The sequence below is a fragment of the Cervus elaphus genome, chromosome 17, assembly GCF_910594005.1.
Source record: "Cervus elaphus chromosome 17, mCerEla1.1, whole genome shotgun sequence".
NCBI lineage: Eukaryota > Metazoa > Chordata > Mammalia > Artiodactyla > Cervidae > Cervus > Cervus elaphus.
Window position 1 is genome coordinate 40,579,333 of NC_057831.1, and position 16,826 is coordinate 40,596,158.

The following is a 16,826-nucleotide window of genomic DNA, read 5'->3' on the forward strand; positions in this document are numbered from 1 at the left end:
ATTCAATCCTTGGTTGGGAAAGATCCCACATTCCACGGAACAACTAAGCCCAAGCACCACAACTATTGAGCCTGTGCTCTAGAGCCTGGAAGATGCTACCCCTGAGCCCATGTGCCACAACTGCCGAGGCCTGCGTGCCCCAGAGCCCGTGTGCCGCAGCAAGAGAAGCCACGGCAGTGAGAAGTCCACACGCTGCAGCTAGAGTAGTCCCAGCTCACCATCACTAGAGAAAAGCCCACACAGCAAAGAAGACTCCGCATACGGAAAAATAAATAAATAAATAATGTTTGAGAGCTTCTTCAAAAAGAAGAAGAGGAAGAACTTACCCCCAAACAAGAAATTTACAGTTACTCGTCCTCTCCTGGAAATGGAACATTATGTCCTTTTGACCCCATTCTAGGAAGCAATCCAGTTACCGGGGCCAGACAGGCAGACTAAAAACCTAAACTCACGACTTTCAATCCACGACACCTAATTCAGTACCTGGTGAAGTGTGACCAGGCCCATTTGCATCAGATTCACCTGAGCTATATGTTTACGTTTCTGTGCCCACCCCTTCCTTCTGGGTCAGAATCTCAGGTGGGGAAAGAAGGGGGCCAGGGAAGCCTCCTTCTGAACAGCGCCCCCTCTGGTGGGTCTTAGGTATTTCTGCATCCGTGGGCATTACAGATGAGAAAGCTGAGCCCCAGAGGAGAGGAAATGACTGGCCCGAATGCACACAGTCCAAAAATACAGACTTTGATCTCTAGCCTAGTGGTTTTGTATAAGCCACTGTCTGACTTTGGTGCCTGCTAGACCTTGAATGGGTCTTCTTTGAATGGGAGAGAAAATGCTACCACAAGGCAGGGCCCAGAGAGTACTGTGGTTCTTGGGCTTTAGAACCAACAGACCTTCTAGAGAGTGAGAGCCATGGTCTTTCCCAGCTTCAGCCCCCCAGCCAGTAGCTCAGAGTCGAGTGCAGGGGAGAATGTCAGCTGCTCTGAAGACCTTGGCTCCATCCCCTCCCCCACTGCTTCACGTGGGATCCCATCCAGGAACTATTTCAGGGTCTGGAAAGATTCCTCAGCTTTACCAAATGAGGGTTACCAGATGACTGTCACTAGTGGAATATACATGTGTGTATATATGTGTGTATGTATATATTTATGTGGGTATATATATTTGTATATGTGTGTGTGTATATATAGACACACACACACATATGCATATATATCCTCTGGAGAGGGGCATGGCAACCCACTCCAGCATTCTTGCCTGGGGAAATCCCATGCACAGAGAAGACTGGCAGGCTACAGTCCATGGGGTCGCAAAGAGTCAGACACAACTGAAGCAAGTTAGCACACTACGCATATATATGTGTGTGTGTGTGGTGTGTGTATAGATATAGATGGGGCTTCCCTGGTAAAGAATCCGCCTGCATTGCAGGAGACCCCAGTTCAATTCCTGGGTTGGGGAGATCCCCTGGAGAAAGGCTAGGCTACTCACTTCAATATTCTTGCCTGGAGAATCCCATGGACAGAGGAGCCTGATGGACTGCAGTCCATGGGGTCACAAAGAGTCAGACACAACTCGACTAAGCACATACACACACACACACACATACACACACACACATGATTGCAAATTCTGGTTTTGGAAGAATTTCTTTTATAGCCCCAATTTCTTGGAATATGAATGTTTCACCCAATTAGCAAGGGAAAAATAAGATGTTAATGAGGTGCTATCCTGATAGGAAGCAGGGTGAGTTCTTCCGGCGATGACATCCGTGGCTGAGCTTGGGACGTTGCCAGTGTTGTGCTGGACTAGTTGCCAGCTTGAAGTTTGTCAGGACTGGGGCAAATGGTCCTTGTGAACCTCAGCTCTCATCCTCTGAAAATCAACAGACTGAACTATGGCCTGAGGTTAGGGAAGTTGGTCTTATCAGCCTAATTCTAGCCTAGTCTTACTAGTGACATTGAGCATGTCCTCTGAGCTCTCTGGGCCCTGGGGTTGGTCAGGGAATAAACTGCTTTGTGAAACCCTAGGCTTCAGGGGTGTGTGTCCAAGTTGGGAGTTGGGTGTGGAGGTAAAGGAGCAGTAATCCCTCTCCCATTCTCAAAATTACTTTTAAGTACAGTGACCCGAATTTAGATTTTATAGATATTTGCCTCTATATAAGGTTTTTAAAAACCAAAAATTATAAATGGACTACCAGTGAACCTAGGGTCTTTATTCTAGTTGTGCACTAGAATTGCCTGGAGCAGCTTCCAAAAAATAAAAACAAAGAAACATACATCCCTTCTCCCTCCCCCACTCCACCCAGGTAATCTGATCAAATCAGTCTGGGCTGAGGTCCCAGCATCAGTATTTCTTCAAAGATCCAGTGTGATTCTGATGTGCAGCCTCGTTGAGAACCGCAGGACAGGATGCTTGTTCTGTCTGGTTCTCCGAAAGAAGAGTCGCACAGACTGCTCCTATCCCACTGGAAGAGCTAAGAGGGTCCGGATGGCCCCTGGCTGAGGAACCCCAGGGAACCTGACTTCTGACTCGGTGTCCCTCCCCAGGCATGCCCGGGAAGAACAGCGTGGCCGCAGCTCTGCGCCAGGCCCCTGGGCAGAATGGCACCAGCTTCCACGGTTGCATCCGGAACCTTTACATCAACAGCGAACTTCAGGACTTCCGGAAGGTGCCCATGCAGACTGGCATCCTGCCCGGCTGTGAACCATGCCACAAGAAGGTGTGTGCCCACGGCACATGCCAGCCCAGCAGCCAAGCCGGCTTCACCTGTGAGTGCGAGGAAGGATGGACAGGGCCACTCTGCGATCAGAGGACCAATGACCCCTGTCTCGGAAATAAGTGAGTTTGGGCTGCTTGGGAGTTAAACCCACACTCTCCACCCCTGAAACCCACACCCTAGAAAGGAAAGAAGGAAAGGGGGAAGGGATAGAGGGGAGAGAAAGAAGTCGGTCCGTTAGCACTGTCTCCCTTACATTCCCTCCATCACCCTCCCTCCGTCCCTGTCCTCTCTGCCTAACGCATTTCCGTCCCTGCATTGCTCCTCCTCTGCAGATGCGTCCATGGCACCTGCCTGCCCATCAATGCGTTCTCCTACAGCTGCAAGTGCCTAGAGGGCCATGGGGGCGTCCTCTGTGATGAAGAGGAGGATCTGTTTAACCCATGCCAGGCGATCAAGTGCAAGCATGGGAAATGCAGGCTTTCAGGACTGGGGCAGCCCTACTGTGAATGCAGCAGCGGATACACCGGGGACAGCTGTGATCGAGGTAAGTTGAGCCAGCTGGGCCCCTCGGTCTCTCTTGGCAGAGCAAGAGGGGCCGTCATCTTTGAAAATAGAGAAAGGGAGACACACAGAGAGGAGAGTGACTTGAGAAATGCCAGCTCTTTGCACTATTTGTAGTTGCTGTTGTTGAGTTACTTTCTAGTGTAAGGCAGGCACAGATATGGAAGGTACTAAACCTTCATGGTGAGCTCCCCTGTGGCTCAGCTGGTAAAGAATCTGCCTGCAATGAGGGAGACCTGGGTTTGATCCCTGGGTTGGGAAGACCCCCTGGAGAAGGGAAAGGCTACCCACTCCAGTATTCTGGCCTGAAGAATTCCATGGACTGTATAGCCCATGGGGTCACAAAGAGTCGGACACGACTGAGTGACTTTCACTTTCACTGTCAGAATTTTACACGGCCTTCACATGTCTTCCCACGTCATGATTTGCTATGAAAATGCTCCTTTTCCTGTTATGCAGAAGCTCATTCCCTTCATTCCTTCTTACCTTTGGGCTTCCCAGTGGCTCAGATGGTAAAAAATCTGCCTGCAATGCTGGAGATCCAGGTTCGATCCCTGGGCCAGGAAGACCATCTGGAGAAGGGAATGGCAACCCACTCCAATATTCTTGTCTGGGGAATCCCATGAACAGAGAAGCCTGGCGGGCTGTAGTCCACGGGGTCGCAAAGAGTTGGGACATGACTGAGCAACTAACACTTTTCACTTTTCTTACCTTCATCTGCTGTTCTCATCTGTATAGATCACTCATTCATCTTCTGGCACAGAAAAGAAGATGCTAATAATTTTGCTCTAGCTTTAGGACAAAATCACCTTTGACCTTAGAATCAACTGATTTAAGATAGCAAATTATGCAGGAGAGAGGAATGGAAATGGGCTGACATTTCAACCCACGTACTTCTTTCTCCTGTGTCTGCATGATCAGGATGTGCTTCACCTCCAGCTGGCAGAGATTTTGTTGTGTGGATATGGGGGATGAGATGAAAGGAACGTGCCCATGGAGGCTTCTAGCAGATGGCTCTTTTTGAACTAGTTTGTATTCGGGTGATTTATGAAGTTAGTGGAATGTTACTTGTATTAAGTAACAGATTGAATGGTATTAAACTCTAGGTCTAATAAATTAAATTGCACACTCTCTGAAACGGTGCCCTGTGGTAAACAAAACCAGCTGTTAGTAGTATAAAAACAGAAGATGTATATTTTTGCTATATAAAAGAGAAGATTTAGGAATCCAATTTTCTTGTCGGTCCAAAAGCATAGTATTTTTATAGTCCATGTATAGAGTATTCACTTGCTCAAAATAAACGCCAAGAAGAAGTCTTCTGCAAAGAACAGAGCAGACTGTGCCACCAGCCTATAATACCAAATTTGAGCAAAACGCTGAAAATAGCCCTTACAAACCGGAAGCCAAAGCAGCATCTCCCTAATTGAGCAGTAGATTCATAGCCACTTCGCACAACTTAACAGCAACTGCCCTTACACTGCCTGTGCTTTTTGTTCTTTTCTAGAAATCTCTTGTCGAGGGGAACGGATAAGAGATTATTACCAAAAGCAGCAGGGCTACGCTGCTTGCCAGACGACCAAGAAGGTGTCTCGGTTGGAATGCAAAGGGGGCTGTGCAGGTGGGCAGTGCTGCGGACCTCTGAGGAGCAAGCGAAGGAAATACTCTTTCGAATGCACTGATGGGTCCTCGTTTGTGGACGAGGTGGAGAAGGTGGTAAAGTGTGGCTGTACCCGCTGCGCCTCCTAAACGCATCCCTGGCAGCTTTGGTCTTTGGAAAATGTTGTCTACTTCTTGACCGTGTTGGACTCATGAATGCTTCATAGTGGAAATATTTGAAATATATTGTAAAATACAGAACAGACTTATTTTTATTATGAGAATGAAGACTTTTTTTCTGCATTTAGAAAAAAAAGAAGAAATGCTTGAACTAAAGCTTCCCCGATGCGGAGAAGTATAAAGAATGATACACCTGAAGGCATTAGAACGACAATGCGAACTGTGATAACTTGGATTCAGCTTTTAATTTGCTGGAGATCAGCAGAAGCACATACCCAAGAGAGAGACAGGGTTCTCTCTGCTGATGAGAAGTTGCCCAGAGCATAATTCTCTGCGCCCTGGTTCTCATCTACATGGTTCACAAGGAAGGACTGACCAAGCACATGTGTGTGAGTGAGGGTGCAAGGCAGATGGATGGAATTCCAGAATTCACAGCCGGAATGAATGGATGAGAAATATTTTATGCAAAACATAAGGCATCCTGAAGACCAGGGTTCCATTCATGAGAGGAGATGAGAGTGCTAAAATAAATTTTATCTTCTTTTTAAACGTCAGCATGTTAGCAGGAGAAGCACACAAAAGTGTTTATCTACCGATTTCCAGTATTAATTTTTTGTAATATAAATGACAAAGGAGATGATAAAGAACCAATAGATTATTGATAAATAAATTAGTAATAATATGAATTTTTGTTTCTATGAGTTCTAAACAGCCCTATACAGTATTCGGTTTCAATGAGAAATATTTATTGTATCAAAGTACATTGTACTTAACATTTTAGGCCATCCTTTTGCTGTTTCTCGATGCTTTAATATATATTAATTTATAATTGTCCTGATATTTTTGTACATTTTTCAAACTTAAAAATCAGGATTCTTTTGTGGGTTTTTTTTTTTTTTTTTGGCAATAGTACTAACATAGGGTGTTATCTTGGGATAAATGTGTGTTGATCTGTTTGTTTACCTTGACATCTGACCACTGATGTCACTGACCTACTGGCCTCATTCAGGACACCTGCAGAGGGCATGTAAAGTCTATGCGTGAGACGGTCACTGTACAGAAAGAAGCACCCTTCTGCAGCATGTCCTCCCAGAACAGAAATGGTGTGTAGCAATCGACACTAGAAAAGTAGATCTTTTACAAATTAATATTTCCTTGACCTTTTTTTGCCCTTTTACCGGGGTTGGGGAGGGGAGAGAAAAGGCTGTAATGTCAAGAACTGTGATTTTTTTTTTCACAAACAATAAAGCTCCTTTATGACTTTAATGTTCCCATGTTAACATGTTTGCTGCTAAATTACAATGTAGAATTAATAGAATTTATAGTGGACTGTGCTCTTCCTTCATTAAAATCCCAGGGTGCCCTGTAAAGTTGCAGATGTTTCTTTCCAAAAACTTTTTTTTACAAAGAAAACTAGACGTACATGTATAATTCAGTGTGCTTTGTCTTTCTCCAGACTAATATCAGTTACACTACTGATGTATGTAAATTAAACAGATATTTACTTCATCTTCAGTTTGTTGGTTTTCTTAGAAACTGCATGCTATTTAGAGCTCCCTCCTTAGGAATGTCTTGATCAAGGTGATAACAAGAGAACAGGGAAGGAAACTAGTACATCTTTGTTGCCAGAAATTGGTTTGAGATTGGTATACTGTCACATCTCGGGGTTTGGTGTGGCCACATGAAAGAGATGGCGGGCAGAACACATTCTTGGCTAATAAAAAAAATGTGTATATTCAATTCATTTCTTCCCCCCAGATATTACAAAATGAAATCTAACTAAACCAAAATGGGACTTTGTTTATGTTGTTCTTTTCCCCTCAGTTAGAACCAAAATGGAAAACTTTTGAAAAGACAAAGAGAACCTTTCTCCACAGGTGCTTTCAGGCAAGGGTTGGTAATAGCAATATATACCATCCAGAACAGGGAAATAACACTGACTGAGTGGAATGTTAATCCTCACCCATCAAGAGTTCTTTGGTTCCCTGCAAGAAAACCTAGTCGTTTTATTTCTTTGGTCGAGCCATGCCACACACGGGATCTTCTTTGCCTCATCAGGGATTGAACCTGCACCCCTTGCGCTGGAAGCATGGAGTCTTAACCCCTGGACCACCAGGGAAGTCCCCTGTAGGAAAATCATGTGTATGTGAGCTTGCATTGATGAGCGCACGCACACAGACACACACACACACACACATACTCTGCCTCTTTCACAGACACAAATGTCTAATTATTCACTATTCTTTAAAATGCATTTTAATTATATAAATATTATATAGTCCTTGTAAAACTTTTATAGTATTTATTCTCGCTGGTTGCTTAGTTGCTTCTTTTTGCAAAGATTTGTGTTATCTTAATAGTCATTGTATTTTAAGGGCTTATTATATGGCAGGTGCTATACATAGGACTTTATGTGAATATCTCATTCATGTCCCACGACAAACCTGTGAGTTTTTATGCTCCTTGTGTCCACAGGCATAAACAGCTCAAAAATGGGGGAACTGAATTTCAGCCCATCAGCTCTCTCAGACCACACATGCTTTGTGTTCAAGAGATAGAGGCAGGAGCTCAGTAATTGCTACCCTTTCTACTAAGGGACTTTGAAGCCGTGGTGCCTTCTTTCCACAGCCCAATTATTCTCTGTACTAATTACGTCCATTTAAGTAATCTACATTATACACTTCTTTTTGTTGTTTTTTTTTAAGCAAAAAAGTTGACATATGAGTTGTTTCCAGAATGTTATCCTTTCTCCTTCTTGCTTATAAAGACACAAAATAGAATTATGTTTGTTGGAAATTGGATTGATTCAGCAAGTTTCTTAAGGGATTATTTGCCTCATGATGCAACTGCTTTCTACAAGAGCTCTTCTTTGAGGAAATTTAGTAGTCAAATAATTACTAGTAAATGAAACAAATTAAGGGCAGTTATTCATGTTATGAAAGTCTGCTTACTTCTAAGGCCTTGACCATAGGATTTCTTCAATAGGAAACTACATTGGAGCATTTCCGACAGAATTCAATATGTTAAAACCCATTTTGCCTATTTCAGAATCAAGGCCACTACACAGAATAATGTACATTTGTAATCTGAAAAGATAAAGTAATTAAACATCCCTAATGTGTTTACTTAAGTCTCACACGAGTGAGGAGGTCCCTTCAGATAATATGCCATGGAGATTTGACATACGTTCCGTTTAAGATGTGTTTGCTGAATAATAGCTATCTCAATCTTCAGAATGTTTTCACCACAGATTTCCTGAGATTATTTCTAAGCAATAATAGACTAACCCCAGCTTTAAATTGCTCTCAGCATTTTCTTTTTGGATGGCTTGCTTTGTCAGCAACAATTCTTTCTGGGGAAATGATTGAAAGACTTGTGGAAATCGATCCAGGACTTAAAGATCCTGACTGTTGTGATGTCATCTGCCTCATACAGTGACCATTATTTCAAAAGTTATGCTTTTAAAAGTCTTCATAAAAGTATATTAAGCTTTATATAAAGCATATAAAGCTTTATAAAATACATAAGCTATTTTCATTCTTAATCTTCTCTTGTGTACTCAAAAATAACTTTATTTCCTATCTTCTATTAAGTGCAATAAGCTATGCTAAAGTTTTGATACATAGTCTAAAGTGAAATAGACCTTGTTTTTGCCATTTTGAGCTTCCCAGGTGGCGCAGTGGTAAAGAATCCGCTGGCCAGTGCAGGGGATGCAGGAGACGTGGGTTCAATCCCTGGGTCAGGAAGATCCCCTGGAGGAGGAAATGGCAACACACTCCAGTATTATTGCCTGGAAAATTCGATGGACAGAGGAGTCTGGCAAGCTATACAGGCCATGGGGTCACAAACAATTGGACATGACTGAGCACTATTCATATTCTGCCATTTTAGGACATACGCTCTATGCAGGTGTAATTGGGGTTAAAATGGGTAATGGGTATTATCCAAATGAGTAAAATAATGTGTAATCTCCAATTGTGATAAGCATCCTAAAGGAAAGTATAAGGTACTAGATAAACCTAGAACAGAGGGATCCAATCAAATACATGTTGGGAGGTTAGGGAATGCCTGTGATGAAGTGACATTGAAGCCAAGTTATGAGAATAAAGTCAGATCTAGGATGGAGACAAATGGGAAAATATGAGGGTCAAGTGTGTGGGGGTCCATGCAAAGAGAGCAGTCTGTTTATATGCCTGAGGAGAGGAAAAACATATGTAGTCAAGGAAACAAAAGAAGTTAATGTGATCAGAGTGAGGCATGTATTTATTTCATATGTGCAATAGAACAGTGACCATTTTCTGACTTTATTAACTCACTTCATCTAGTCCATTTTTTTTGAGCATCTGTTTATAGTAAGCTTTTAAAGTGCCAACAGAAGTAGATTTCCATTTTAAAATAGCAACTAGTTAGTTATGTTTCATGTAGTTCCAAATGAAATACCTCTGGAGACACAGAAAATATGAACACTTACAATAGCACTGAAAAGCAATATTTCTGGAATCTCAAAGGAATTTCCATGACCTCAAAAGCTGATGAGGTTGGAGTAAATGAAACAACTGCTGGCCAATCCATGCTTTGAAACTCATGCACATTCTTTGCTCTGGACATCAAAGCCAGAGATTCAGGAAAGAGGTCAACTGGAAAACCAGCAAAAATACCCTTGAGGGTGCCACTTTGTCAGGATGCCAGAGGACTATTCCTCCAATCTGTGAGGTAAAATTATTCTTCCTCTATTAAGATGTTCCAGTTCTCATTAAAGAAACCAAAGCAGTCCAAGAAATACTAGGGAAGACCAGTAGTGTTAAGCTGAATCTTGAGAGACATAGTCTCTATAAATAAGCTGTTGCATATATGGATTGAGCCAGGAAGAGTCATAGTAATATTGCATACTTAAAATGATGGAGAAGGAAGTATTTTATCAATCCAGAAAATCAGAGAACAATTTCAATATATGAATTCACTATTAAGCAAACAAAATGGTTTGAGCAAAAGCATGGTTGTGGAAATATACAGGCTATATTTGGGGATGAGTGCTAAGAAGTTCAGAATTCTTGTGGCAAGAATAGTATTAATAAGACCGAGTAAAAGAATGATTTGTCAAGACCTGAATTATGGGAACTTTAGATAAGTAGCAGAATTTAAAATCAATTGATCAGGAGGCTATTTCTTAACTGTAAAAACATGTAAGGGCCAGGAGTTTAAAAAAAGGGTGGGGATGGTAAATGAAATAGAAGAGACTGTGTATAGTGTATTGCTACAGTAGGAGAATTAATCATGCATGATGAATTGTGTATGTTTGCAAGGAAGAACGGGAAGTCAAGCATAACGTCTTGCGAACATGTTTCACAGGGGCTGGAATCTGGGTTTAGCAGAAGCATGATGACTACACAGAGCCGGAAACAGCTTGCCAATAGGAGTTGCTGACCTGGGAAGCCCCAGCCTTTTGATCTCAACCCATCTTCCACTCCACTGAATGGAAACAATACATTCCTCTAAATCATGTCCTTAATATGTTCACATATCTTTAATTAAATGTCTTTAATCAACCCCTTCGTTAGGATAAAATCCAAACTCTTTAGTGTGGTATTCCAGATTTCTCAGAAAATGACCCCCCCGCCCCCACCCACCGGCCACATAAAGCCTTTAATATGGCTTCTCTGGTGGTTCAGATGGTTAAGAATCTGCCTGCAATGCAGGAGACCTGGGTTCAATTCCTAGCTAGGGAAGATCCCCTGGAGAAGGGAATGGCACCCTATGCCAGTATTCTTGCCTGGAGAATTCCACGGACCAAGGAGCCTGACAGACCACAGTTCATGATATCAATGAGAGTCGGACACAACTGAGCAACTAACACTTTCACTTTCAAACAGTTTTTAATATATGCTCTTAGAGTGACAAATTGTAGGAAAAGATATTTTAAAACAAATTATGGCCTGGGACGTCTAAAAGCATGGGTATAAGAGTTTTACATAGAATTGGTCATTGAAGCCAAGAAAATGGATAAGCTAATTTAGATACACAAAAGAATGGGCTTAATCTGAAGAACAAGACCCAACTTTAAGTAAATGTTCATGTTTCTAGAATGACATGGTCCCAGAATGGAGATGAAGAAAGAGCAGTTTTAACAGAGTGGTGGGATAATAGATGGATAGCTATGGAAAGGAATGGAAATTATGAGTACTAGACTTTCCTCTCAATAAGTCTGATAGCAAAAGAAGAGCTGAGTCAGGATGGCAATTGGAAGAATTGGTGAGATTCCAGGGTACTCATTAAATGTGTCGGTAAGTATTGGTTTATCCCCTGAGGTCACAGCTTGTGAAGGTGTGGGTCAGCCCTGGAGAGAGCCCTGGAGAGAGAATACTGAGATCCAAGCTAGAGGAGTGAGACCACACCACGTCATCACCTACATGAGCAAGTTGAACGTGGGGAGGTTTCAGTGGAGTTGAAGAAACAGGATTCCTGAAAGCAAGAAGCCAAAAAATTAGTGAAACAGAGTGGAGACAGTGATATTTACGCAACAGTGCTTTTCCGAATGGACTTCTCCATTGCTTTCCTCGTCCTCCCACAAGGGGAAATAGAGGACACGGCAAGTGCTGACTGCATCCAGAGATACAAAATCCAGTCCAGTGGGAACACTGCCATCTTGCATTTGAAAGTACCTTTGTCTTTGTATCAATATGTGGGTGGCTGAATTTGGATTCTAAAGAAAATCAAACATAAAAACAAAAGCACACACAAAATGAGGGCGTGGGAGAAAGAGCCACAGAGACAATCTTCCAAGATCCTTGCTGTCATTAATCTTACTCTCCGTTCCCGAAATGGCTAGAATTATTTTCGTTCGTTCATATAGATTGTGGCAGAGAGATTAAGTGACTTGCCCAAGGTCACCCGGCCCAGATCTCCTGACTCTGACCGCAATGCGATATTGATTTTACTGGAATTGATGGGCAAAGTCTGTGAATGCCCTCATGAGACAACACCAGAGGAATGAGTATTTCTCAAAGGGAGTTATTTTGCTTTTTGAAAAAATGTCCATGAATAACAATTCCCCAATAAACACACTGAAATCTTCTTTATATCTGTCATTTGGTAAAGATAAATAAATAGTACTTTTTTACAGGACTCTTCTTTCAGAAACTGAGCCCAGAGAGGGAATGAGTTTTATGGGGCTGCTGAAGGATTTCGGGTCATCCTTCCGGTCAGGTGAGCCTTGATGAAGGGGGTCAACCTGGACCAATTGAATTTGGTGGCTAAGGTAGTCACAAAAGACAGGATGGAACACGCCCTGGTCCAGTTACATCAGCTGCAAAGTCACAGCCCTGGATTCATTCTGGGTCTCAACACATTCTCAGTAAAGGGAAAAAAAAAAAAAAGACATGGAAAAGAAGTAGAGAGAAACTTCTCTTTGAATAAGCATCTCTGATAAAGTCCCTGTCCACAATTTCAAAGGCCCCCATTGTCCCAGAAAGGAGAAAGATGCGCATCTGTGAGTGGCCTGATCTTGCAGTGACTTGATCCTGCTTCGTTTCTGCTCACAATATGGGCAGAATCAATTGCCTCGACCACCAGTTCTTACTTTCAATTACATCTCCACATTGATTTTTTTCAGTCCTATTATTCGTACGTTAGCTACAATTCTTCCCTTTTGATGCCTGTCAACTCCTTTTCCGATCTATGAAATGAGCAGGAACACATTTCTGAATGACGTGCACAATACTCCATTTGATTAGGAAGTAAATCTCTTATTATTTGGCACAAAAAAAGCATGGTGGTCTCACAGTTGAGAGCATGAAGTGCAAATTCCTGTCCCTGTCTTTTCATTTAACCTCATTTTCCTTTTTTTCTCCTTTCTTCTAAATGCTTCCTTATTTTAGAACATTAACACGGGACTTTACCAGCAGGAAGGAGAATCTGAGATTGAACAGTGGGCGTGTAGTCAGCTGTTAGCACAGCCCTGCGCGCTCAAAGGCCAAGCGGACAAAGAAGGAAGAGGCCCTGGCAGTTCAGCTGACTCAGACCTAGAGGTGCTCCTCTCAGCCCCGAGTGTGCAGGTACAGGCCTGCACACACACACGCACACACACGCACACACACACACACACACACACACACACACACATCTTGTGGTTTCCTAGAACAAAATTTCTCCTATAAACTTACTAATTCCCAAGTCAGAAGAAATTAAGGAAAATCCCATGATATCTAGTCACCTGAGCTTTTTGCTCCAACTAAAGAACCTACATTTGAGGAACTTTGGGAGCCTGCAGTTTGGAGACCAGACAACACATGAGCTCATCAGCTGAGGGAGACTGACAGGATTCCAGAAATCTAATCTTCCCTCTCATGGGAAGAAAGGTAAAAGTTACGTTACTTAAGGAACCGCTTGGGATCAAATCAAAGAGAATAATAGTTGCAGCTTTGTGTGCCCTTATTTTCCTATTCTTTTTACAACAGTCTCCATGTACAAGGAAGCAATTTCCGTTGTGATGGTCAGGGTAAGACATGGAACTGATCAGTGAGCTCATAGGAAGGAAAGCATCACGTCTGGAAAGACATCCTTGGCCTAAGAAGAGGTTACTTTTTCAAGTTCCTTTTCCTCATCTCGGCTTGGGTCGTCCTTGTTTCACATTCCAGCTTAATGGAAGTGTGTATCCAACCCTTGTCATCAGGATATACCAATATGCCCTCGTCCATCTTATGTAAACACCATGACAGAGCTGCCAGAAACACTTCAGGACCAAAGGACTCACCCTGCCCTCTGTCATTGGACAGCCCTTAACTATCACACCACTGCCGTCTTACCTAAGAGAAGGCTGTTTTCCTTTACATTCTTTACAGAGTGCATGCATTTCTACATGCAGTGGCTAGAGGGTGAGGGCATATGCATGCTTCGTCCCCCCTCTTCAATGTAGGACTCGGAGGAAGGACCAGCCCAACCTCAGAGCTCCCCATGGGATTAGCCAAATCATGCCTTAAGGCTCCATCACAATGGCGCTTCTCACGTCTGCCCAAACCTGCTTCCTTCCCCTCCTTTCCATGGGTGGTGATCCTAAGAGCTCTCTTCCATAAGCCTTATGCATACACTGTCAGCTTCCTGGGGATGCAATCAGGAGTACACACGTCTCCAGGTCACGTAGTGAACAGGAAGATGAGCAGCAATGAGATGAACCCCCACATGTTTAGTGCCCCAGACTCAAGTAGTGTAAGTGAAGGTCGCAGCACTGAGTCAAGGTTACAACAGATACTCAAAGAGCATCACAATTCCCTCCTCCACTTGCCCCTCTATAGTTTTTATCTTAAAATACTATTCATTTCTTGAAACGTCAGTTTCTATATCTGAAATATTGCAGTTATAATAGCATCTACTTCATAGAAATAATTAATAAATCCATTCAGTGTGATCATTCAGTATTCATTTGCTAAGTATGTACTTGTGCCAAATACTACACTGATTTCTGGAGATCCAAAGATAATTAGATGAGTTGACAGCCTGTGGGGACAGGGTAGGAATAAGTGGAGTATGGCAAATAAATAAAGTGACCAGCACCATGCCTGTCACACGGAAAGCTTACGTTCCAGGCTGAAAATCTGTCTTCCTTTCCCTGCCCCTGTGGATCAGGCATTGTATCCATCAGTAGATGGATGAATGTATTGTATCCATTTCATCAGTAGATGAAACAAGGAGGGAGACACAGGTCTCCAGCTGAGGACTTGGTTTTGAGATGTGGTTAAGAGGACAGGTCTGGACAGAGCAAGCTAGGTTCAAATTCTTGTTCTCCCACTTACTAACTATGTAAATTGCTTACTTGCAGTGCCCAAACACACAGGTTGAGACAAGATTTCGATGCAAGCAGTTTATTTTGGAGGTATTCTCATGAAGCACACGAGGAAAGAGGGGAATGAGAGGAAGAATGACAGGAAGATAGTAAAGGATGTGTTCATCACAGGTGACTGCTGTGGACAATTGACAGTCACATGGGGGGTCTGCTGACTGTAGACTGCATCTTAGAAGGGTGCTGTGGATGGATAGAAAGTACTGGGGAACCACTAACCCTTGCACCGCACATTGATCGGTCTCACTCTGAGACTTTAACTCTACCAGCTATCCAGGTCTATCCGTCGCTGGCAATCTTTCCCAAAGATTCCAGGAAAGTGCTACAGGAGCAGTCAATAGAGTTTTGCCTATGGATGGACACACAGGATGCCCTGTGGTGATTTAATCTCTCTAAGCCTGTCTCACCCCATAAAATTGAGTGAATAACTGTTTACCTGTATTACCTATATTTCCTCTGATGCTTATAATTCCTAGTGCCTGTTGAAGTCGACTCTTTTCTTGACCAATAGAAGAGAATTGTGCCCAGTGAGACTGTACTTCCCAGCTTCCTTTGGTTTTAACTCTGTCCATATGACTAAGTTCTGACTAATGGAACATAGTGGCAGGATATGAGCCTCCTTCAGACCCGGGAATTAAGGTATTGGGCATATCCTCTCCACGCTCTTCATTCCTATGTAGACCGCTGAAATGCAAATATGGCAGAGATCCAGCTTTGACCATGCAGATGAGAACAGTGCCCTGAGAATGACAGAGAAACCCAGATGCAAGGAACTGAGTCTCTGAATGGTCCACAGGCCAGAGCTGACCCAACCAGTGTGGACCCATTGATCAGGACTATCACAGAAGATGGAAATAAGCTTCTGTGTTGCTTAAGCCACAATATTCTGGGGTCCTAGGTAACTGCATCTTTCCTTGTCTTCCTCATGCATTCCTTCATGGTGTGGTTGTTGATTGCAAATGAGACCACCCACAGAAAGTGCTTAGAACAATGCCTGGCACCTGGTAAAATTCTCGTGAATAATTAGTTCCTATTACTATAACTCTTTGCTGAGGCATGATCTTCTCGGCAAGATCTGAACCACGTAAACTCAGAGTGAGAAGGAAGAAAATTAGAAGTGTTATAAGAACTACCGGAACTGAATTCAATTATAGGAACTGGATTCTGGATAAACCAAAGCGAATGTTCCTCTCACATAATAATGATGGCAGTGTCTACATTATGGAGGGTCTATTCTATGCTTGGCCCTTCACTAGGAAGTTCACATAATTTTATTGATTCTTATAGCATTCTAATGGTATGTTTATCCATATTTTCCTGTTCAGAAACAAAGACCCAAAGAGTATCATCCAAAAGGCAATCATCATTTGGGAAAAAGAAATAAAAGAACACCTTCTTCCATAGAGATACTCACTAAACTTTCAGATATTTGAAAATGCAACTGACTTTTAAGAGGACACAACAAATGACAAGCATGCAGGGAGTTTCAGAGCCACCTGAGGGAAGGTTAGGGAAGATGCAACATTTTAATTCTATTTTGTCTGGCTCCTCCACAGCTCACTCTTAAGGGATCCTAATCATTAATCACCCAAAGACCTTGTGTCTACACTCAGGCTGCTGGGAAGTGATATATCTTGAATTTTAAAGTCACAGTAATGGTCCCCAAATGAGACCAGAGTACTGATTTTTACCATTACCCACACTAAGTGTCTAGACCTATAAGACATTAGCAGTTTTCTCTCCTGGGCTATGACTTTGTATAAGGATGCATGCAAACACAATAGGACTTTGCATGGGAAAAGGTAACAGAATCACTGTACAGAATCTGCATTTTCACTAAGGAGATATCCTGGGAGCAGTAAGGCAGCTTTCAACTCTAGAGAGAAAATTCCCTGGTATTTAGAACTTAAGAAGTGTTTTCTCAGAAAATAAATTATACCA

The 16,826-nt window shown here is 42.7% G+C and overlaps 1 protein-coding gene across 2 annotated transcripts in view; it reads left to right on the plus strand.

Moving 5' to 3' along the window:
* SLIT2 (slit guidance ligand 2) overlaps positions 1–6,562 on the plus strand; it is a 386,076-nt gene extending 379,514 nt beyond the window's left edge. For both annotated transcript variants that reach the window (XM_043871492.1, XM_043871493.1), the window contains 3 exons: positions 2,544–2,835; positions 3,049–3,260; positions 4,782–6,562. In XM_043871492.1, coding sequence (XP_043727427.1) covers positions 2,544–2,835; positions 3,049–3,260; positions 4,782–5,023 — 746 coding nt within the window. In that variant the 3' untranslated portion in view covers positions 5,024–6,562. The remainder of the gene's footprint in view (positions 1–2,543; positions 2,836–3,048; positions 3,261–4,781) is intronic.
* The last annotated feature ends 10,264 nt before the right edge of the window (positions 6,563–16,826 follow it).